A 25,500-nucleotide genomic window follows, 5' to 3' on the forward strand; every position below is an offset into this window, starting at 1 on the left:
TTGTTTTTACCTTTGAGGACATGTGTGGGATTACAATTAGATTCCTTTTCTTTTTCTTTTTTTGTGAGACAGGGTCTTGCTCTGTAACTCAGGCTGAAGTACAATGGCATAATAATGGCTCACTGCAGCCTTGACCTCCCAGTCTCAAGTGATCCTGCAGCCTCAGCTCCTGAGTAGCTGGGACTACAGGCATGCGCTACCATGTCTGGCTCGTTTTCTTTTATTCCTTGTAGAGACAGAGTCTTGCTGTGTTGTCCAGGCTAGTCTCAAACTCCTGGGCTCAAGTGATCCTCCTGCCTTAGCCTCCCAAAGTGCTGGGATTATAGGCATGAGCCACTGTGCCTGGTCCAGTTTCGTTTTGTTTTGATTTTGAGTGTTAATATTTTAACCTGTATGCTTTATCTCAATAACTGTTGTGATTACTTATATTCAAATAAAAGTCATTTTCATATTATATGCTGACTGAATATATGTGCTGAATAATAATTCTTTTTAAAAAGGAATCTAATGGCTTAACCTACGCTCATCAATTTTAGAAGGAAGTTGTAAAACAAAACAACAACATCTAAAGATGGAAAGTAAAAACATTTTATAGGTCTTAGAGCATTTTTGTAGGAAATACTAATTAGTTTTATTTAATAGTCAAGAAACAAGAATGAAAATGTAATCATTAATAGAATGGAAAAGTTTACCACACCTTTCAAATTGTTAAAGATAATCATGGAATGAATGGTACTTACATCAAATCAACCCCTACCTCTATACTACCAGCCCTGCCCCTCCTATAAAAAGGTTTTTCTTTTCTTTTTTTTTTTTTGAGACGAGTCTCACTCTGTCACCCAGGCTGGAGTGCAGTGGCTCCATCTCAGCTCACTGCAAGCTCCGCCTCCCGGGTTCACGCCATTCTCCTGCCTCAGCCTCCCGAGTAGCTGGGACCACAGGTGCCTGCCACCACGCCCGGCTAATTTTTTGTACTTTTAGTAGAGACAGGGTCTGACTGTGTTAGCTAGGATGGTCTCGATCTCCTGACCTTGTGATCCGCCTGCCTCGGCCTCCCAAAGTGCTGGGATTACAGGTGTGAGCCTCCACGCCCGGCCAAAAGGTTTTTCTTTTTTAAAAAAAGGGGGAAAAAGACCGGGTGTGGTGGCTCACGCCTGTAATCCCAGCATTTTGGGAGGGCGAGGTGGGTGGATCATGAGGTCAGGAGATCAAAACCATCCTGGCTAACATGGTAAAACCCTGTCTCTACTAAAAATACAAAAAATTAGCCAGGTGGGGTGGTGGGTGCCTGAAGTCCCAACTACTAGGGAGGCTGAGGCCGGAGAATTGCTTGAACCTGGGAGGTGGAGGTTGCAGTGCGCCAAGATCGTGCTACTGCACTCCAGCCTGGGCAGCCTGGGCAACAGAGCGAGACTGTCTCAAAAAAAAAAAAAAAAAAAAGGGGGGGGGGGGAGTTTAAAAAAAAAAAGCTAGATGGATTAAAATCAAGCCTATTAAGACTTTCAGAATGTGTTAAAAACAAACACACCCAGCTATGTTATTTAAAAGAAACAAAACTAAAATAAAATGTCAAATAACATGCAAAAATAATGATCAAATGGCTATCCAGCAAATCAAAACACAAATGGGAACTGTGGGAATATTACTTCCAGAAAAAATAGAACTGAAGATCAAATGAGGAAAAAGACCCAAAGAAGTGAAACGATGCTTCCAAATCATCACATGGTCTAAAAGAAACAGCTGGGATTTTCTTTTTCTTTTTTTTTTTTTAAATTTATTTATTATTATTATACTTTAAGTTGTAGGGTACATGTGCATAATGTGCAGGTTTGTTACATATGTATACTTGTGCCATGTTGGTGTGCTGCACCCATCAACTCGTCATTTACATCAGGTATAACTCCCAATGCAATCCCTCCCCCCTCCCCCCTCCCCATGGTAGGCCCTGGTGTGTGATGTTCCCCTTCCCGAGTCCAAGTGATCTCATTGTTCAGTTCCCACCTATGAGTGAGAACATGCGGTGTTTGGTTTTCTGTTCTTGTGATAGTTTGCTAAGAATGATGGTTTCCAGCTGCATCCATGTCCCTACAAAGGACACAAACTCATCCTTTTTTATGGCTGCATAGTATTCCATGGTGTATATGTGCCACATTTTCTTAATCCAATCTGTCACTGATGGACATTTGGGTTGATTCCAAGTCTTTGCTATTGTGAATAGTGCTGCAATAAACATACGTGTGCATGTGTCTTTATAGCAGCATAATTTATAATCCTTTGGGGATATACCCAGTAATGGGATGGCTGGGTCATATGGTACATCTAGTTCTAGATCCTTGAGGAATCGCCATACTGTTTTCCATAATGGTTGAACTAGTTTACAATCCCACCAACAGTGTAAAAGTGTTCCTATTTCTCCACATCCTCTCCAGCACCTGTTGTTTCCTGACTTTTGAATGATCGCCATTCTAACTGGTGTGAGATGGTATCTCATTGTGGTTTTGATTTGCATTTCTCTGATGGCCAGTGATGATGAGCATTTTTTCATGTGTCTGTTGGCTGTATGAATGTCTTCTTTTGAGAAATGTCTGTTCATATCCTTTGCCCACTTTTTGATGGGGTTGTTTTTTTCTTGTAAATTTGTTTGAGTTCTTTGTAGGTTCTGGATATTAGCCCTTTGTCAGATGAGTAGATTGCAAAAATTTTCTCCCATTCTGTAGGTTGCCTGTTCACTCTGATGGTAGTTTCTTTTGCTGTGCAGAAGCTCTTTAGTTTAATGAGATCCCATTTGTCAATTTTGGCTTTTGCTGCTGTTGCTTTTGGTGTTTTAGACATGAAGTCTTTGCCCATGCCTATGTCCTGAATGGTACTACCTAGGTTTTCCTCTAGGATTTTTATGGTATTAGGTCTAACATTTAAGTCTCTAATCCATCTTGAATTAATTTTCGTATAAGGAGTAAGGAAAGGATCCAGTTTCAGCTTTCTACTTATGGCTAGCCAATTTTCCCAGCACCATTTATTAAATAGGGAATCCTTTCCCCATTTCTTGTTTCTCTCAGGTTTGTCAAAGATCAGATGGCTGTAGATGTGTGGTATTATTTCTGAGGACTCTGTTCTGTTCCATTGGTCTATATCTCTGTTTTGGTACCAGTACCATGCTGTTTTGGTTACTGTAGCCTTGTAGTATAGTTTGAAGTCACAGCTGGGATTTTCATTCAACTCTGACTCTAAAACTTGTACTCAGTTACTCTACAATATTGCCTCTATATTCACTTCTGCATGCTTCAAATTTCCACCTGAATTTCTCGGTCAGATCCATCATATAATCTTATTTACTATCTGCACATTCTTCCCTGCTCCAAACTGGAACTTGCTCTGTCTTCTGTATTCTGACAGTAGATTCCTGAGACCAAATGGTCTACAAAGTTAGTCACTTCAAGTCTTCCACAATGTCTCCCTCATGGATGGTGCACCCTAACTCAACACATCCATATAATTGGCCCCATCAAATGTTACATCAGAATGATATCTCAGCTCGGTACGGTAGCTCACCCCTGTAATCCTAGTACTTTGGGAGGCCAAGGTGGGAGGGCTGCTTGAACTCAGGAGTTTGAGATTAGCATGGCAACATAGCAAGACCCCCATCTCCACAAAAAAGAAAAAAAATTATCTGGACTTGTTGGCACATGCCTGTAGTCCCAGGTACGTGGGAGGTTGAGGCAGAAGGGTCCCTTCAGCCCAAGAGTTTGAGGCTGCAGTGAGCTATGATTGCACCACTGCACTCCATCCTGGATGACAGTATGAAACCCTGTCTCTAACGTTAAAAAAAGAGAAAAACATAGAATGATCGCTTGAATCTGTTGTAGCCTCTCCAATCTTTTTACTACTACTTTAAACTCTCATTCCTTTCTCACTTCTCATTTTTAGTCTTCAACCACTTCAAATCCATTAGTCTCACGGATACCTTCCTCAAGAAACAGACCTGAAGTCATTGTCGTGCTTGAAAACGTGTTAGTTCTCCTACTGTTCCCTGTCCAACCCCTTGGATTGACCATAGGATCATGCACCTTCACACACACCTCCTTCCACCTGGCAAACTTTTGTCTTTCAAGTCCTAGCTCAGAAGCTCCTTCCTCTGAGGAGCCTTTCCTGATGACCACAGCACAGGAGCCCCAGCTGCTAGCTGGATTCAGACTCCCTCATGGCACTTACACTCCAGATGGTAGCTACTCTGCTTTTATGTGTTCGTGAATTCTTCCCTATACCCACAATGTCTAGTCTAGCAGATGGTTAAAATATGCTTGAATAAATGAACTAAAGAGTTAAAGGACAGAGTGATCTCCAAACACAGTGATTCACAATGGGCTTTGGTGATAACTCAAAGCCTTCTCAACTTGTCATTAAAAGCATTCAGTGGAGAGCTGCCTGATAAGAAGTGTGACCTTGGAGGATCCCCACAACACCGTGCTCCTGCACGGAGGGTCCTTCCCATTCTGCCCTGTCCCTGTACACAGTGGTGGGCTAACGGGATTGAGGTGCTAGAATAGTAGTTACACAGGTGGAGATTAAGAGCTTTTCTTATATGTAGGCTGAATGACTTCTGAGGTAAGAAAGGACTTACTATCTCAGAGTTAGACTTAAAGGAATGTTAGCCTTCACTAAAATAATGGAGTTTTGCTAAATAGGGCAATGGTTGTCCTTGGAATCTTTCTGTTACTGTCTTAACCCTAAGTACTTTCACTCCTCAAAGAATGTTGCCATTCTCTTCACCTGGGGCTGTCCTACTTAGCCCCACCCTAATGGACAAGGAGGCACAGACGTACCCCACCTCTCTCTGCTACGCCTTAGGCTTCTCTAATTCCAGGAATCTAAGTCAGTATTTGTGGAATCATATGACCTGCCATCCTCATCTTTATCACCATCATCATCATGGTGAGATGTCGTCAGCTCTTGCTTCATGCTGACGCAAGTGATTTATAGGTATTGTCTTTGCAGCCACTCTATGAGGCCGACACTGCTATTCAACTTATTTTATTATGAGAAGTCTGAGAGATACAGAGGAGCAAAGTAACCTGCCCGATGTCTCACAACAAATAAGTGATGGAGTTGGCATTCAAACTCTGGATTGTCTGACTCCAGAAGCAAACAATGAGCCATTATGCTAAAAGGCATGAATTGGAACACTTTCCAAAGACCACAGCTCCTTCTCTATACTAGCAAGAAAGAGCTGGGCATCCAAATGTGAAGGTCCTGATCTTCCGATGCCACTCTTAGCCTCTACCGTCATCTGTTTACAAGACCCCTTACTTTTCAGGTTTTAAGATCTTTTTATCTTCGCTCTTAAAGGCAAAGTAATTTGGGGAGAAAAAAATAATGGCTGTTTTGTCATAATGACTCATTTTATGCTCAGGCTTCAGTTTCTGCTTACCTAATCCATGCAGCAACCAGCATTTATTCTTTCCAGTCCTGAGCCTGACTCGTGATACAGCTACTCTGGTATGTGCTAACATCCATACTCCTCTCACTAAGATGCATTTAGGTCCCTCAGCTGGTAATAACCTGCCTGACAGCCTCATGAGCTTTTGTACACTACATTCACTAAGTGACAATTTTAGGCGATGCAGATGCTGAGACTGGTGACAGATATGCCGAAGTTTATCCATTAGATATTTGGATTAGAAAGATTACTTCTCTAAAGCCTCCTCTGACCCCTTTTTTTCCTGGACAGTCTCTAAAGAGGAAAGTCTCTTGTTAAAACCAAAAACCATCTGAATCAAGTAATGTGAAGAATGAAATCAGGGGGAGTTTCACTCCCAACTCTAACCAAGAGTACAGCATTATTATTTACTAATTATTACTAACTTGCTATCAGCATTTTTGGGATGAACATTCTAAACCAGGTTGAAATAACCATTTATCTCTTGACCACACTCTTATTAGTACTGCCGTCACTCACTGAGTTGACAACACACTGAGATGAGAGAGGGAAAAAAAGAAGCACAGCAAGAAAGCTATGATTAGGAGGCAAAAGAAGCCCGATGAATTTATCTAGAAAAAAAAAAAAAGCCCCTCACACGTAATTTAACCAAAGTTTGTTCAAAGGTTAAAACTCTTTTTATATTGTCTTATTCTTTCTAAAATATTGCATTATGATATATCTTAGCTTTGAACTTAGCTACAAAACCCAATATAAATGAAATTGTAGATTTTTAAGCTGACATTTTTCTGCAAGAGCTATGTCAGTCCATCATACATTCTCTGTCATGATTTTATAGAATCTCTGAAAGTACCAATTAGGAATTTGACTCTATTCATCTAAAAATTTTGGTTTCAGAAAAAGACCAAATAATTACATGTTTACTGAGTGCCTAACATGTTCCAAGACACTTAAACAAAACTTAAGCACAATCAATACTCCAAACTTACTTGTTATTATCTTGAAAAAGGGAAGCTCTGTGTCTCCCCAAGCGTAGTTTGTCTGCTACACAGTTCTTAAATATTCTCTTGAACTTTCTTGTCGACATATTGTAGAACTATTAGTTTTATAACATATGAAGATGAAAATTTAAGGGAAATCATAATAGATTATCCACAGATAATAGGATAGATCCATAGGAAAATTTAAGGACTATGCTAATAGATTATCTCTGTATTCTTGTTCACCTGAGAAAATGATTACTAATAAGAATTTAATACCTGTTTGAACTATCGTAAGGGCAGGTATTACATGATAATTTAGTAATGTTTTAACTAATTTGCAATACCTCCTGCATTAATCTCCACTTAACATTAAACAAACAATTGTTGGACATTGACTATGTGCCAAGCTGTTCTAGATACTAAGCTACAGAAATGAAAAAAAAAAAAAAAGACACAAATCTTATGTTCCGGGGGTGCTGACAGATAATCAACAAATAAGTAAAATATCCACATGCTTAGATGTTGACAGAACTAGGGAGAAAAATAAAGAAGGTTTGGTTGGAGGGAGCTGAAAATTTGAGTAAGATGGTAGGAGAAGACTTCACTGAGAAGGTGGCATTTAATGAAATCTGTAGGAGGAGAGGGAATGAACTATGTGGATTTCTCAGGAAAAACACTCCAGGTGGAGTGCATTTGGCTGTTGTGTTTAAGAAACAGCAAGAAGCCAGCATGGCTGGAGGAGAGAGGGCAAAGGAGAGGACCTTAGCAGGTAGCAGGGCTGAGCCATGGTAAGGGTTCTGACTTCTACTATACCTAAGATGGAAAGACTTGGAAGGTCTGGAGCAGAGTCAGGCCTGGCAGGCCATATTGCAACTGGGTCACTCTGGCTGCTGTGTTAACAGACTCTGTGGGAGGAGGAGGAAATGAGGACACTGGTTGGGAGCCTATTGCAGAATCCACGTGAAAGATCTAGCTGTCTTGGGCCATGGTGGCAGCAGTGGTGGTTGTGAGAAGTAGTTACGTTCTGGGTATGTTCTGAGGGTACAGCAAAGAGTATTTGCTGACGGATTGGTTATGGGATGTGTGGGAAATTTCAGCTAAGATGCTAGGTAATCTTGCTTGATTTTCTATTATCTTACTCCTTGCTTGGAAAATAAATTCCAGGAGGTTAGAAAATTTATTCTTTTCACTTCAATACTCCAGAATCCCCAGTTCAATACTATCTACGCATTAAATATTACTGAATTAACACACAAAATCACACAAAGGGAGGGGGGATTAGTTTTATTTTAAGCTCTCTGAATAAAAAATTTATATTGTTGCATAAATTCTATATACTCTGGTTCTAGTAATGGTTTCTGAAGAGAAATCGGTAACCAGGATCGATTCTAAGTTCATAAAGACAGAATTACTCTTAATGGACTCAAATGATAGTAACTGATCAATGCCGTAAAGTTTTCTCAAAGCAGATCTCAGAATCTGCTCCAACACTTACATTTTAACCTCTGTCAAATGGGAGTCAACATAGCACCTATGCATCTTATGAATACCTCTATAAGGAAGGAGAATAAGTCTTTCTCCATGACAACTGGATACCTGTCCAGCTCCTGAAACTTCTGAAAACTCCATCACTCAAAAATAAAGCACAAGGATCTCTCTCTACTTAACAGCATCACCACTAGTGGAGGAATTTTAACATGGACTGTGGTGATCCTGTACATACTAAAATCATGCTTAAAAAGCTAACAGGGGCTGGGTGTGGTGGCTCACGTCTGTAATCCCAGGACTTTGGGAGGTCAAGGCGGGCAAATCCCTTGAGGCCAGGAAAATCAGACCAGCCTGACCAATGTGGCAAAATCCCATCTCTACTAAAAATACAAAAATTAGCTGGGCGTGGTAGCACATGACTGTAATCCCAGCTACTTGGGAGGCTGAGGCATGAGAATTGCTTGAACCTGGAAGGTGGAAGTTGCAGTGAGCTGAGATCACGCCACTGCACTCCTGACTAGGTGACAGAGCAAGACTGTATCAAAAAACAAACAAACAACAACAACAAAAAATGGTAATAGGGCAGAAAAACAAAAGGGTCCTATTAACTATCCCATTTTTCTGAGATCCTCTCCATTACTTCCTTTGGCTAACTTATCAAAATGCATTCTAAAAATACAGTAAGTGACATTCTATTAAATAACTTACATTGCCAATTATGGCAGACTCACACAATAAAAAGCACAACCACTGTGCTAATTTGTTACTAAATGGGATTATACAGAGTGGAGTGTTTAGAACACTGCCTGGCCCATAGTTAGTGCTCAATAAATACTCCTTATCATTATTGCTATTATTTCACTGAAGATTATAGAGTAAGGAAAATTGGCAAATATTTATTATGTGTTTGTTTTACACTTAGCACTGTGCCATGTGTTGGGATACAAAGAATTAGAGACCACAGTCATATTCTTTGGAAGCTTAAAATACATACAACCAGAGATAGAAAATCTAAATAGAAAAAAATTGAGTAGTGTATAAAACAGCAGTAGAATGTGAACTAAAATGTGATAGTTATACAAGATATAGTATATAGTGAAAGGATGATACATTTCCAAAAGGAGATTTCCCAGGAAGCCCTTAAAAGAGAAGGACTGGCACTAATTGTGACACAGTGCTAGGAGTATAAAGAACAACAGGACAGTAAATGTATTAGCCTGAACTAGGATAATGGCAGGGGCAGCTGATATAATGGCATAGACTCTTATCTGAAATAAGAGTCTGCTAGATTTCTGACTAGATGGATTCAGGGTTAGAGTATGTCAACTTCTACCTACCTACTAGGCTAGTTAATAGTAGATAGTTGAAGCTCCAGTTAGAGAACTAGGCTGAGTCCAGACTGACCACTGGGTGGCTACAAGTGGCCCAATATGCCAGGATGGAGACTAGTCAGTGGACAGTATTGGGCCAGTCAAGGAAGAGAGAATGTTTTATTCTGCAAAAGATCTAATAGCTAAGCTGCTAGTCAGAAAGAACCTAGGGTCTCTAGCAGAAGCATCAAAAATGACTGAAATAAATAATGTCTTGGGGCCAAAAAAAAAAAAAAAATGGTGCAATTAATTGGGACACAGAAATTACCAGGATGAGTCAGTTTTGGAATGAAAGAAAATGAACAATTTAGTTGTACAGAAGTAGAGTTTCGAGAAACAGGCAGGCATCTACTGCCTTACGAGTAGCTGGAAATGTGGAATCCATATTTAAAGAGGAGAGTGAACCTGTGAGAACAAACGAGATTCACCACCCCACCCTTGGAAAACACAAAATTAAATCTTAGACAAGAGATAGTGAAAAAGATGCAGAAGTCAAGAGAGAATTTGAGGGGATAGAATCAGATGGAATAGGGTGGTTAGAGACTTTTCCACGAAGAAAAATAAAGCTTTCAGAGTACAAGTGCCCAACGAAACTGACAGAATAATCTCATACATGAAGAATTATGCCTGATTTTGTGAAAAATTGAAGGATAATGCAGAAAGAGCAGGCCACATGACATAATCCTACTATAAAAGCATCAAAGCATGACTCAGAGATTTAACCCACAGAAAATTATTAATAGGTCCTTTCTGTTTGCAAAATAGTACAAACATGCCATACCACCAATAACAAAATAATCAGACCTTTATTCTCCCTCTCTCTACTTTGCTTTTTAAAATATGTGGATTAAAACAATCTCTAAGGATTTAATGTTAACTTCAACCTACATCCAACAGTAAATAACCAATCTCACTGGCTATTCATTTTAAACTGTGCTTTGCCAGCATTTGTGGAATGGTGGCCAATTTTTTTAACTTGAAAACTTAAAAGTTTGAAAGTCAGTAAGAGTTGACATTACCAACTGTTTTTTTTGTTTGTTTGTTTGTTTGTTTTAAATTAAGCACAGTTCAAAGATTTCCTTAATATTAAGTGGCAGCTTTTAAACTTTTTTTCTTTAAAAAAAAATTTCCACTGCTGTCATAGCTTCTGTTAAAGCACAGTTTATAGATAGTTGATCAGGTGTGCCCGTTGATATTTTTTTGGTACTGAAGTTGTCTTTTTTACAGTATTAAAACTTTTTTTATTTGAATAAGTGGGGAGAAGAGAAATATATTTCAGCACTTAGATATACAAATTATTTCCAAAACAGTTTAATACTCAACTAGTTGGTTCTATCAAAATCAGTTTTCCCTGGAGCAAGCATTGTTCCCAGCTACAAGCGATCCTCATTTTGCGTGGTACTGTGGGACCATAAAACGGCCCTGAAATCTTAATAATCAATGGGGAAAATGATGATTGTTCCATGACCTTTAAGATACTGCTAAAATATTAAAAATTCTTAAGATCAGTTATAAATGTAGGAAAAAAATGCAAAAATGTTTAAAAATATTTAGTACACTGTAATTTAAAACATTAGAAATAGAACTAAAGTGGTTTATTTCATTGTAAAAATGAAGTAGTTTGAATAGGGCTTGCCTTTTTTTCTGGCAAGTAACTTATGATACCAAGGGAGCATCTTTTATGTTCATGGCAAACTCATACTTCTTTTAAGTTTAGGTCAGCTTCCACCCTTTTATTGCTTGTGCTTTCAGTGTTGTGATATATTTCTATATTCACATTAAATATCCTTTAATGTAAAGTTTTTTTTTTTAACCATCACTTCCTCTGGGGCATATTTGTCTTTATTGCAACCACGTTTCTTATTTGTGTTGATAAGTTTGCCTTCATTAAGCTCCTATGAATGCACAGCAGCAAGAACAATATTCCCATGGTCAGTGACTTCTTCTACAAATTCATTTATGTTTGATTAAAATTTCACTTCCAGTGTTATCATTTTTCATTGCTTTGCTGCACTTTCATCTTTGTTGGCCAGTTCTTTTGAGTATTCACTTCTATAAAATGTCAAGTGGATGACAAAGAGACAGCATAACTACGTGCTCTGCTGTAAGTGAACTGAATAACAGATACACAGGGACAAACCACTGGAAGAATCTGAAAGTAGTCAACATGACTGGTCATTAATCATGAAGTATATCTGTTATTTACATAGCGATTTGTAGACTGAAGAACTAGCAGAGAAGTTTGTACTTCATGTAATTACTCAGAGTTATACTGTGCTAACTAAAATTTTAACCTAGATTTTAACAACAGTTTCCTTACCAGTTTCCTTTCCTTCCTGTTAAGGAAACTGGTGTTTAAACTAAATCTGGGTCACTGAAATTTGTGCCCAAGGGAAACATGCAAATAGAGGACTGCCTACACCCTACTTGTTTATATTGATCCAGACAGGCTTAATAGGCTGAAAAATAGCCTATCTGAATTTATATCAAATAGTGAAACTTAAAGCACCCAAGATGAAAAATTAGGGCACACTGAGGTGGTTTTAAAATCTTTGTCATATGACAATCAAGCTTAAAATGTATCTTAGAGTAACAGAATTTTAGAAATAATGACCTTTAAAGGCTCCATAGTTTGGTACCACAGATTATCCAGCATGTTTATTATGAATTATTTCTCCTCCTTCAATTTCAATTTGCTCATACAGCCACTTGCGGTCACAGGGGCATTCAGCTCCACACTTGGTAGAACTACAGGCAGGACAAGCATAGAAACATCCTAAGCAATCTTCATCGAGGCAGTCACAGAGGTCCATCCCACTAAAAATCAGGAGACCTTGGCTATCATAGACCTTACTCTTTGCTGTTATCACTTGTCTGTCTGAACTAGCGGTTGCATTTTTTGTAAGCCTTCTTTTTTCTCTTTTACCAGTTTCTGGAGCAAATTCAGTTTGCCTTCCTGGATTTGTAAATTGTAGTGACCTCAAAGCTTTAGCAGTTCTTCCATCTGACTCAGGTTTCCTTTTCTGGCGGTCTTCAGTATCAACATCCACACTTCCATTGATTATCTGTGTGCATTTTGGACAAAGCTTCCAACCAGGTACAAGCTGTCTTCCGAATTTTGCACTCAGAAAAGTGGCATCATCTAAGTCAATTACGTGCAATTTTTTTTTGGCTAATTTTTTGTGTATGTTAAATGGGTCACAACATGACTTCTGTAAATCCTCAAATCTGTCAATGTAAATTTTTACATGATGAAAGCAAATTGTATTGTTCCCAGAAAGTGTCATTCCAGTTCTAAGTTGAAGTAAAAGCATATCATTTGATGACAATTCTTGCAAAGTCTTAAAACCTGTGTGACGAGTATAGTAGGTTTTATGGCATTCATTTGTAGTATGAAGCTGGACTCCAACTGAACATGGATCCATCATTCTTGATTCTAGCAAATTTTCCCTGTTTTATTTTGTCTAGAGGTCTAGGTCATGGGCTGATCACCCAAAGTCCTATAATAGCCATTTAATAACCAAACACAAGCATTCCCTGGAAAGTCAGAACTTCACGAGAACACCTTAGCTTTAGCTCTCCTCCGCCCGGCTTCAGGCAGGATCCGCATCCACACAGGACACACTCGACCACCCGCTTCCCAGCCAGTCCCCACGCTACCACTGGTACTGAAGATTTTTTAGAAATCACCCTCACGTACTCTAAGGCACAGCTGAAATTAGATTTTTAAATGGCTCTTTTACAAATGTATATAATATATGCATGTATATTTGCATATATGCTCATTTCTGTATTTATGAAGATTGAGGGCAGCCTCTCAAGACTTAGTTCCAACTATGGTGGTTTAAATGGAAAAAAAAATAGGCAAAAAGGCACTGCTCTAAAATGTAAAGAAAATAAAATTAATGCAAAGAAAAAAATTAGAATGGATATATTTTCCTTAAAATTATGACTCTGACAATTGAAAAAAGAAATGAGATTGAATTTTTAAAAATTATGATATTTAACATGGCAGGGGTAAGAATAAAGAGAAAAATGCCAGGTGTGGTGACGTGAGTCTGCAGTGCCAGCTACTAAAGAGGCTGAGGATCATTGGAGCCAAGGAGGTTGAGGCTGTAGTGCACTGTGATCACACCTGTGAACAGCTATTGCACTCCAGCCAGGGCAACATAACAAGATCCCATTTCAAAGAGAGAGACAGAGAAGACAGAAACTATGTATATCACATATTGGCTCACCAAAAAAGTTAAGCTGTAATAGAATAATACAATCATCTAAATATAATATAATATAATATATATATAACATATAACCATATAATAATCTGAAAAGCATGTTGGGTCTCTCAGCAAATGCCTCTTTCCCACCTGTTCTTGGATATTGTTCTATAATGCCTGCTTTTCTATCCCTTTGAATGGCTCCTTTCATCCTTTAGTTGGGAACTTGGGTGGCACCTCGCAGAGCCAGGCTGGGGTAGGCACTTCTACAGGCTCTCAATGCCCCTGGCGCATACCCATTCACAGTGGATGCACTGCGCTGTGATGTTAATAGTTGCTATTTGTTCATCTGCCTTCCACTAGACTACATCTAGCTCTAGAGGGTTGGGTGTCAACTTTTATTCATCTTTTTGTCATCTTTTAAATACAATATATGGCACATACAGTGTTTGAATATATAAACTAATGAGTCATGTCCTGTGTTATCAATATGAATTGAAATATAGCATTACATCTTAAGAGAAAATCTAGTCACTCAATATACAAAGGTAGGCAACTTTTAGGGAGAACTGCAAGCTCAAAGCTATAAGTCTTACACCTCCGTAGTATAAGTCATTTTTGTTTCACCAGTAGCATATTCATGCTTTCCACAAAAAACTAATGCTTGGTTTTGTAAGATAAAGAAACCCAAATGGAAAGGTGTGAGTTAAGTATGGAAAAGCTAATTCACAATGTGATTTAAACCATAAAGGAATGATCTCCTGACCTATGGAACTTCTTCTATTCAAGCAGATATGAATCCACACTATAAAGAGATCTCCAAGTGTGAGACCTGATGGGATAGAGGGGGAAAAGGACACATGCATGGATTTGAAAACAGAGTGTAAATAACAGCCACCCTAAAACAGTAGTCAGTTTCTTATTTTTACTCATCTTCCAGTTTCAGCAGCTCTGCCTTCATCCTCTCTCAGTTCTGGTTTGCTTGTCAAAGCAACCTTACTGGAGAGCAATGGGCATATTCACAGGAGGAAGAGCCCTGGTGACCACAGACAGCCTGCTCCCCAAGAACCTACCTGCCTGCAGGGAACCTGTCAGGCCAGGGAGGAAATTCTAGGCACAGAAAAACAGCAGAGTATGTTCACTTCCAGTAAGCCACTGAAATCTGTGCCTAAAAAACCTCAGAAGCAAAATAAATGACCTCATATGGCCATTATGGCAAGGGACAGAAACAAGTCTGAGTTGAAAGAATGTAAACAATAGCAAAAGACTTTTGAAAACCAACTTCCAGTACATTTCACAAATTTGGACTTTGGAATAAGAATAATAAAGGGATGAGATACAGGGGCTGAGTCCCCAGTTGAAACATTAACTCTTACAAAATGCAGTACAACTTTAAGAAGTTACAGGTCATCTGCTGGGAAAAATTTGATACCCTGTCAGTCCAGTTTTAGAATACCCAGGCACTCTGTACACACACATGCTGACCAGGCATTTAATCTTTTCAAGGTACATCGTTCAGGTAATTTCAAGAGAGTAACCTGTTTTAGCAAGTTTACATAAATGGACATCAAAGTAAAGGAGGGGTTGGCACCTGCTTCCTTGCCCAGTATTCTAGAAGACAATGACTGTACAATCTCTAAGTGCTCTAGTCTCAGCTTCCTGCAAAGATAGTCCTGTGATCCAGGTTCCAGTGATTATATGACAAATATTGCAGTTGCTAACCTTTCACAAGGTCCTTAGGTAATAAGAGAAAAATCAGACACCTCAGCACATGCTTTTCCTGGCAGCAGCCTGGTAGCACCTGTCTATAAGTTCAATGGCAGCATAATTTTAACAGAGAAGGCAGTTAAGTGCCCTGGCAGTGTATGATCTCATAACTTTTCACGTAAAAAAGAACCATATGTTTATTGTCCTTGCATTTTCTCGGTAGTAAAATGTAAGCTGTACTATCACTCCACTCATGTATACTTTTCTTCCAGTGCCACATTAAACTGTGATTGCAAAAAAAAAAAAAAAAATTACCCGAATCCTCAGGCTAGCGTTTATTGTTACTTAAAACTTAGCCCTATGTTTATATTGTATCATCAAATCCTAAATTCTGCTTCATAATGCACCAGCAAAATTCATAAAGGTATGCAAGAGACCGTGGTATTATAGTGACATCCATTCAAATCCGGGCCATGGACATAGGGCCTGGGGTACCTAGCTGTTTCTCCCGTTCCTCACGTCGCTCCCGGGCCAGCCGCTGCCGGTCATCAACACGTAACACAGGCGGAGGGTCTGAAAACGAGATTAAAAAAACATGAGATGAAGAGTGGATTAAAAAAAAGAAAAAGAAAAAATACACATTGATAAATATTCAGTAAATTTGAAGAATAAAATATTGCTACACTTTACAACAATAAGTACATGTGACTAGAGTTACAGTGATCCACTCAGTTATTACAAGTTTTCTAAGGACTTCCAAGCATTTTTCCTCTATTTGAAAACATTATGTAAATCATGATGTTTTATAACTATAACTATAGCCTTTTGGCTATTTTCATCAAACAATATAAATGATGTTTTGTGTTCCTAAGCTACCAAACTTCTATTATTTTTACGCTTTAAAAAGTCTGTTCCTTAACGACCAACAGAATCCTTAAGTGGCTTTATATTGAACAAATGTTTGCTGGTTAGAGGTGAAGTGCTCGAGTCCAACAGACATGCATTCAGTTTCTGCCCCATCACTCGCTGGCCAAGGTACTTACCTACCTCTCTAAGTCTCAAGCTATGAGGTGTACTTTGATTTATTACCTGTAAAATGAGGATCCAATAGAGCCTATTTTGCATTATTATAATGACTGTTAGTGGAGTGTGTAGTGTGTATGTCCCAGTAAATCACTGAACATCTACTATGTGCTCCAGGCACTGTTCTGTATACTGAAAAGACAGCAGTCACCAAAAAAGACAAAAACTTGAGACTTGGTGGGATTTATATTCTACTTGGGAAAAAAATCTGACAAAGAAGATAAATAAGTACTATACGTAGAATGAAAAAGGAGAAAAATACAGAGAATATTAGACTGAGATAAACGTTAAGGAGACAACAAAGAAATGAAGGGGATTATGACATGTCAGGAAAAGGATGTTTAATTTTTCGGATGGAGCCCAAGGAAGGCCTTACTGTGATAATGATGTTCTATAGAAAGTAAGTGCAAAGGCCCTGAGGTTGCAAGTACCTAATGTGTTCCAGAAACAACAGGGAGATCTGAGGGACTGGAACAGAGTGAGATGAGTAAGTGACGGGGCTTACGGTTAAGGTGAGGACTTTGCATTATACTCTGAGTGAGACATGGGTGGAGAAGAGGGGTTCTGCAGCAGAGGGCTACGTTTACAGGCTCACTCTGCTGCCATATAAAAACAAAATAATAAAAATGATCATCATGATACTCATGCTTAAAATTAGGTTTCTTTTTCTCTTTATTAAGTTGACATTAGAATTGACGTTGACAGGCTGTGCGCGGTGGCTCACGCTTGTAATCCTAGCACTTTGGGAGGCCGAGTGGGTGGATTGCCTGAGCTCAGGAGTTCAAGACCAGCCTGGGCAACATGGTGAAACCCTGTCTCTACTACAAAATACAAAAAATTAACTAGGTGTGGCAGCGTGCACCTGTAGTCCCAGCCATTCAGGAGGCTGAGGCAGGAGAATGGCTTGAACTTGGGAGGCGGAAGTTACTGGGAACCGAGATTGCGCCATTGCACTCCAGCCTGGGCAACAGAGCAAGACTCCGTCTCCAAAAAGAGAAAAAAGAATTGACGTTGACATTTTTAGAATCTCATGTTAAAAATGGGAATCTACTATAATAATAGAGACAAACTGAGTGCAGTGGCTCACACATGTAATCCCAGCACTTTGGGAGGCTGAGGCAGGTGGATCACCTGAGGTCAGGAGTTCAAGACCAGCTGGCCAACATGGCAAAACCCCATCTCTACTAAAAAATACAAAAATTAGCTGGGCGTGGTAGCACATGCCTGTAGTCCCAGCTACTCAGGAGGCTGAGGCAGGAAAATCACTTGAACCTGGGAGACGGACGTTGCGTTGAGTTGAAATCACATGTCACTGTGCTCCAGTCTGGGAGACAGAGTGAGACACCATCTCAGAAAAAAAAAAAAAAATTACAGTAGAGACAAATAGTAGTGCTTTGGCAACAAACTTAAAGGTCCGCATCCCAAGTGTCTTTTTTTGTTTTTTCCTTTTGAGACAGAGTCTCGTGTAGTCCAGGCAGGACTGCGGTGGCACAAATCATGGCTCACTGCAGCCTTGACCTCCTGGGTTCAAGTGAATCCTCCCACCTCAGTCTCCTGAGTAGCTGAGACCACAGGTGTGCACCACCACACCTGGCTAATTTTTGTATTTTTTGTAGAGATGGGATTTTGCCATGTTGCCGAGGCTGCCAAATGTCTCTTGAACTTTACAGAATTTGTACATTTAAAGAATATAAAAACAGTAAAGACATCCCATAGGAGCCTGCATAAACCAGGCAGTGTGGATGATGAACAAGACTAGTGGATGGTTTTTAAAAATTGGTTAAATGGACGCCCTCAATAGCCCACTATGATATTTTTCAGATTTCCTAATCATTTATGTACTTCTACATATTTTTATTTGGGAAAATATGGCTCCTGGCCCTGAAGGTTTAATTTGGAAAAAAGAAAATGGAGGTGGACATGAAGACCCTCTCAGGCAATTTATTAAGGGCTATCCACAGGAAGTTTTTGCTGTCATTTGTTTTTCTGAAAGAAAATGGTGGCCATAGTAAAATGGTATTTTAAAGAAAGAACTCGGGATAAAAGTCAAGATGAAGTTAAAAGAAAGACCTTTAACAATTACTTATCACTTTAATACTCCTTAAATAATATGAGGTTTACTCACTCATGAAAACGTTTTTTTTTTTTAAACAGGATCTTGCTCTGTCACCCAGGCTGGAGTGCAGTGGTACGATCATGGCTCACTGCAGCCTCAATCTCCCTGGCTCAAGTCATCCTCTTACCTCAGCCTCCCAAGTAGCTGGGACTACAGGTGTGCACAACCACAATCAGCTATTTTTTTTTTTTTTTGAGACGGAGTTTTCTCACTCTTCCTCCCCAGGCTGGAGTGCAATGGCGCGATCTCAGCTCACTGCAACCTCTGCCTCCCGGGTTTAAGCGATTCTCCTGACTCCGCCTCCCAAGTAGCTGGGACTGCCGAGGTGCGCCACCACGCTCAGCTAACTTTTGAGACTGAGTTTCCTCGCTCTTCCTGCCCAGGCTGGAGGCGCGATCTCGGCTCACTGCAACCTCTGCCTCCTGGGTTTAAGCGATTCTCCTGCCTCCGCCTCCCAAGTAGCTGAGATTACAGGCATATGCCACCAGGCCCAGCTATTGTATTTTTAGTACAGATAGGGTTTAACCATGTTGGTCAGGCTGGTCTCAAACTCCTGACCTCTGATGATCCACCAGCCTCCCAAAGTGCTGGGATTGCAAGCGTGAGCCAGCATGCCCGACCTCGGCTAATTAATTTTTTTTTTTTTTTTTTTGGTAGAGATGGGCTCTTACTATGTTGCTAAGCCTGGTCTTGAACTCCTGACTTCGAGCAATCCTCTTGCCTCAGCCTCCCACAGTGCTGGGATTACAGGCATAAACTGCCGCACCCAGCCTCATAAAAACTTTTATTTAATTATAAAAGTTGAAAATCAACGTTGTAAAAGTCATATGAGCACATTATGGAAAGTATGTAAAATAGACAGTTTAATTACTTTTAAAATTCCACTGACAAATTCTGTTAGACAATATTTCAATATTAAGTATGTGACATGTCTAGCTTACTTTTAAGTACATGCCAAATTTCATACAAAATTTTGAAAAGAAGGCTTTAATAACATATGGGACAAATGCCACCCCCGGCAACCCACACCAACCCTGACAGCCCCAAGTCATAGTAATAACTGGTGCTCCTGCAGTAATAAGGCAATGCCTGATTATGCAACGTAATGCTTCCCCCTGCGAAGTGCCTTTTGAATGTATATTCTGAAAACAGTGCAAGAAGTGCTAGTTTTTCCCTGATTTCTATGCTATTGTTTCATATGAAAATTATATTCTTAACATGTAACAAACTGCATCCTGTTTCGTAAGATAATATGTAAACAACCAAACTTTTATACAATTAAACGCTGTAAATAAGGCCAATGCTTATGACTGCAGTAGTTCCTGGCTGTCCATCAACATTAGTGCTGAAATAATTACTATCTACCTGGAAGTAGATTTGAGGAAGTAAAGAAATGTAACATTTCTGAAGTTTAAGATGCATAGTGGCTGTGATATACTAGATGATTTTGGTTGGTTTGGAAACCTGGCATTAGGAAATACTGAATTGTAGAGTGAAAAAGTTATTCAGTGTAGGTTGTTTCCATCCTTCTGTTCCCATTAATACGAAAGTCTCTTGGGTGCTAGAATGTCATTAACACCTGTGGCAGGTTAAAGATGGCTGTGCATGGGGCTGGGGAGGAACAGAGACTTGTCTGTTTTCTTCCCTGCTGCATGCTCAATGCCTAGGGCTGCATGTGGCAGAAAAGGATATTCAATAACTATTTGTTGAATGAATGAATGAACAACGAGCAACCTTAGCTAACCCTCAGAGCCTTTAAACTTCTATTAAGATGCACCAATGGGAAAAACTAAGAACAATCTTGTAGCTGATAACGGAGTAAACTATTTAAATGCTAGAAATTTAAATTTTAGTTTTAATAACTAAAAACTGATAAAAATTTATCTTTAAAGGTAGGTTTTCAAAAACATACAATTAAATAATTCCAGTAAATAGTGAATTTCCTATAATTCATTGCCTCCCTTCTCATTTCCACCCCCACATTATTTTTCCCTGAAACAAAAGGTATAGAAAATCCTTTAAAATTATGTATAGGTCAGCCAGGCACGGTGACTCACACCTGCAATCCCAGCACTTTGGGAGGCTGAGGCAGACAAATCACTTGAGGTCAGGAGTTCAAGACCAGCCTGGGCAACATGGCGAAACCCTGTCTCTACTAAAAATACAAAAATTAGCCAGGCACGGTGGTGAATGCCTGTTATCCAAGCTACTTGGGAGGCTGAGGAAGGAGAATCGCTTGAAGTCGGGAGGTGGAGGTTGCAGTGAGCCGAGATCACACCACTGCACTCTAGCCTGGGTGACAAGATGAGACTCCGTCTCAAAAGAAAAAAATTATATATAAGTCAGGCACAGTGGCTCACTCCTGTAATCCCAACACTTTGGGAGGCCAAGGCAGGAGGATTGCTTGAGTCCAGCAGCTTGAGACCAACCCAGGCTCATTTGAAAAAGGGAGACCTCATCTCCACCAGAAATAAAAAAAAAAAATTAGCCAGGAGTGATGGCACATGTTTGTGGTCCCAGCTACTTAGGAGGCTGAGGTGACAGGATCGCTTGAGCCTGGGAGATCCAGGTTACAGTGAGCCCTAATTACACCACTGCACTCCAGCCTGGGCGACAGAGTGAGACCCTGTCTTGAAATAAAATAAAATAATGTATATTCTACATTGTTTCCCAATGGATCTAATATGGTTAGAATAAAATTAAGTTACCAATTCTCACAAGGAAAAAGGCTTTAAGAGGAATAGAACTTAGGCTTAAGTAAGATCGCAGTTGCACTCCACATTCAACCTCCTACCTATGATGGTTCAAGTGTGGGGTGACACCTAACCTGGGGCACTGTTAAGGGTGAAAGGGAGTGCCATTAAAATTCTGTGTTTGATAATATGTATAAACCTGGATTGCTTTACACACATCTGAGAGTATGGTCATGCGGTGTTTACAAGAACTCACTAGGCCTTGACTCATATGTAACTACTACTATTTCTACAGTAAATACTTCTGTATTTCTGTTAGCAATTTGTACTTTATGAAGTACTTTCACATATTATCACTTTATTCTTCCCAATAACACTATGAGTTAGCCAAGCATTTATTTATTCAATGAAGAGTTACTATGCCTCTTCTTCAAATGAAAAAACTCAGAGAAATAGATATGACTAATAAAGATAGCAAGGACATGTGTCAGAGCGAGGGCATAAAACCCGATCTCTAATTCAGTCCTGTGCCCATCCATGCACCATGGCAGCTACAGTCATTACAATTGCACGGTGTAGCATCAGAGAAGGGCTGGAAGATTCGAAGTCATGCATGCCTCTATGAGGGCAATTTACTTATAAACAATAAGACAGAATAAAGTTTCAGTGGCTCTTTTAAAGACTTCTGTTGGGGGACAGCAAAGGGATAGGAATTCAGAGGGATTTTTTAATGAATTTGGATATCTGCTTTTCTCAGGTCCATGAAAACACGCAGTTTTCTAAGGAAGTCAAACTATTAATCATTTGGAGGCAGCTGGAGTTCTGAAGAACCACCTCCCACTTCTTCAGGAATTAGTAGATGTGGACAGATCTGTGACTTTACAAACTGTCTGATTTGGTCTGGGTTCAAGTATTCACATTTGAGAGCAATGGTCCTTCCAGGATAACGCAGAACATAGTGTGCTCATAGTTCTAAAACACCACGAGGCACTTCCGTAATGTGCTTGCTTGTTTGTTTGTTTTTTGAGACAGAGTCTCGCTCTGTTGCCCAGGCTAGAGTATAGTGGCGGATCTCAGCTCACTGCAACCTCTGCCTCCTGGCTTTAAGTGATTCTCCTGCCTCAGCTTCCTGAGTGGCTGGGGTTATGGGTGTGTACTACCATGCCCGGCTGATTTTTGTATTTTTATTAGAGACAGGGTTTCACCATGTTGGCCAGGCTGGTCTCGAACTCCTGGCCTCAGGTGATCTACCTAGGTGCTTTGGCCTCCCAAATTGCTGGGATTACAGGCGTGAGCCACTGGCGCCTGGCCAGCCATAATGTGCTTTAAATATAAAAGTCACAACTTGAATATGGAGAAATGTCTTCTGAATCATAGAGATGTTCTGGAGCCTTCTAACGAGTTTAAGTATCAGAATGTAAAAGAGGAAAGGACATTTAGCCAAAACTTACTGGGTTAAAAGGGATTCTCAGAAATCATTCAGTCAGGATGCCCATACCTGGTTAGGACAACACTCAAAATATCCCAAAATACATAATGAACTTTTTTTCCCCCCAAGTTCTAGAAAATGAAAATCAACAAAATGCTTTAGACAGACATTCCCATGACCTGTATTCCACAAAAATTAAAAGGTATTACTCAAGGCCAGCCCTCCAACACATAACTCATATTATCCTTTGGAGAGACTCAGGAAAAGAATGACATGGTGGCTTCTAAATCAAGAGCCTTTTATATAGCTTGGCTTATCTGTATATACAAGAAAACAGACACAGGGATGCTCAAAAAGACACAATCAGAAGTGAAATGTCTCCCTATTTAACTTGACTTTAGCAATATAAATCAAATGACTGTATATAAGGAGATGGCCAATTAGGGTGGAAGAGGTTTTTCTGGCTTCTGATCTCTATACACTGTGTGCAATCTCTCATCACACTGGTGGTTCTGTGTTAGAATGACTTATTCATGTATTGGTTTATCTATCATACTGTCAACTGGAGGGTAGAGATTATGTCTTTTAGTAATATATTCCTAGTACCTTCATGATGCTAACACTAGATGAATAAATGAGTTATCAGGATATAAAAGTATAAACTGCACAGTAAAAAAAAAAAAAAAAAAAAAAGTAGAAATTAGAAGCAGTGGTGGATGGGGAGAACCAGAGAAATATAGCACCAACAATTAAGTTATGTTAAATTCTCATTGTATAACAAATGTGATTTTCTTTTATTTTTTTAAAACACATTTATTCATCTTTTTAACCCTTGTGGCTCAGCACAGGGCCTGACACACAGTAGGCACTCAACAAATATTTGACTTCCAAAGCATGACCATTCATGCATCCATAATCCTCTTTTTACAGTATAAAGAAGGCTGATAATCAGGCCCCAATGTGTATCTAAAGTAATATATATTTCCCAATAAGCTCTTCTATTTAAAGATGAGAAACAGTTCTAGTGTTAAATTTCAAAATCAAGAAGACATTCAGATGAGTGTATCATGTGTCATTAAAAGACAAATACCAAAGCATATTTGCCTGTGCACCACTGCCTCTTCCCTTTCCTTCATTTTCTCTGTCCATATGAAAGCAAAGGCTTTATTATAGTTTTCACCAACTGTAAGAGCCCTGGACAATTTTTGATAATGTAAGGGCTTTTTACTTCAGTTTTTGTCACATATTAAAGCTGTGTGTCAAGACTGAAGATTATCCACTATCTTCTCTTCTATCTCTATGTATTTTTCTATTTCTTCCTCTGATAGCTATAACTTGGTTTCTGAGTGTCTGGCTACAATAACCACAAAGGACTGTCATGACTCAAGGATATTAGCCACCACCACTCGATGCTGATAAACTTCCAAAGCCTTCTGAGCTCGATTAATTACAATGGAGGGGTCAGTCTCCAACTTAAAGGAAATTATAAATGCTTTGAGAGCACAATCTTCAATCAAAGGGGAAAGTATTTTTGGCACCATCTTCACTGTTCTCTGCAGCGGGCCCCCAGATGACTGGATCTTGTGCTCAGGCATTTCAGAGACAGGAACATAGAAATCCGACACGACTACACCAGGTAAAACATCGCAGAAGGGCCGGTACACTTCCAGTGGGACCTTGATGCCACCTGACGTGACCAACACCACCTGCTGGCCCTGTGCTCCCAGCCCAGTCACGAAGCGGGCCATAACCTCAGCGCAGCACCGGAGGCCAGGGAAACTCAGCTATGAGGTCTGTTTCCACCATCGGCCCAACAAATGTGCTTTTCATGCTAAAGAACTTCTACCTGCATGGAGACACACTTGAATACGAAAATAAAGGTCCACTAGAATACGCTCCATGGGGACAGCGTTCATGTTGTTTGCTCATGCAGTACATCTCTCATGCTTCTTTGGCATAGAAGAACTCAGTAAACATTAGATGGTAGCTGGAAGGTGGGTGGCTAGATGGATGGATAAATGACTCAATGAAAAGGCAGGCTGACTAAGGAAATCTCTGTTTGGTAATTAAAACTCCTCTGAGGCTGCACATCATTTTCCACTAATGGCAGCTTAAGCAATATTTTCAACAATATTTGTTATTGTCTTTCCTCTAAATGACAAAGCAGATTTGTCTGTTGTGTTCAAGACCTTTTCCACATGAAAAAAAAAAATTCACAAAACTAAACACAGTAGAATATTCTCTATAAGGTTAGACTCAGTTATTTCCATCTTTATTCTCACTGATTCACTGTGCTTGAGTGACTTCAGTACTGGATGCAGCATGAAATAGGTTTCCAAGAACCTCCTGGGGTATTTGGTTTGCTTTCCTTTCCTTTGATTGTCTCTTATTATCATACTATACATTCATTCCTTCCACAGGTCACGCAATGGTTACTGGATATCTGGAAGCAACCGCACTGTCGGTTCAATTGTTTGTATTATATTTACAGACTGTTAGATTATTTGTATCACTGAATGAAAGAGACTATGAATCAGAGGCTATTACATGAAATTACTGTGTAGGCATACAATCATTGCAAGGAATAGCAAACAAAACCATAATTCTATACAAGCTTTGCTATGTGTAAAGGTTTCTTGAAATAGTTTTTGAAAAAGTCACAAAAGAGATACGCGATAATGCCTGTTGGACACACAGGTATAAAAAATTGTGTCCTATCATTTGAAACAGAATAGTAAAATTATTACCCCTTTAAACTGCTTGACATTAAATGAGTGCATCCACATACATCATCTCATTGATTGTCAAAATGACTCTGAGAAGTAAGCTAGACGTGTATTTGAATCTACATTTTAAAGAGAGAAAACCAAGGCTTCGCTTTGAGAGGTTCTCTGACTTAATATCATATAAGCCAGTAGGAGTGTGTGTTTGGTGGCAGGACTGAAACCAAGCTCTCCTAAATTCTAGTTTTCTGAAAACT

The 25,500-nt window shown here is 39.5% G+C and overlaps 1 protein-coding gene and 2 pseudogenes across 21 annotated transcripts in view; all 3 read right to left on the reverse strand.

The window, feature by feature from the left end:
* MAP7 (microtubule associated protein 7) overlaps nt 1–25,500 on the reverse strand; it is a 211,693-nt gene that overhangs the window by 56,883 nt on the left and 129,310 nt on the right. For all 21 annotated transcript variants that reach the window (XM_073022504.1, XM_073022518.1, XM_073022510.1 and 18 more), the window contains one exon: nt 15,695–15,772. In XM_073022504.1, the coding sequence (XP_072878605.1) occupies nt 15,695–15,772 (78 nt within the window). The remainder of the gene's footprint in view (nt 1–15,694; nt 15,773–25,500) is intronic.
* Nucleotides 10,347–13,270, reverse strand: LOC103240311 (ARL14 effector protein pseudogene; annotated as a pseudogene).
* Nucleotides 23,198–25,012, reverse strand: LOC103240312 (phosphopantothenate--cysteine ligase pseudogene; annotated as a pseudogene).

This window comes from Chlorocebus sabaeus, chromosome 13 (assembly GCF_047675955.1).
Source record: "Chlorocebus sabaeus isolate Y175 chromosome 13, mChlSab1.0.hap1, whole genome shotgun sequence".
NCBI classification, from domain to species: domain Eukaryota; kingdom Metazoa; phylum Chordata; class Mammalia; order Primates; family Cercopithecidae; genus Chlorocebus; species Chlorocebus sabaeus.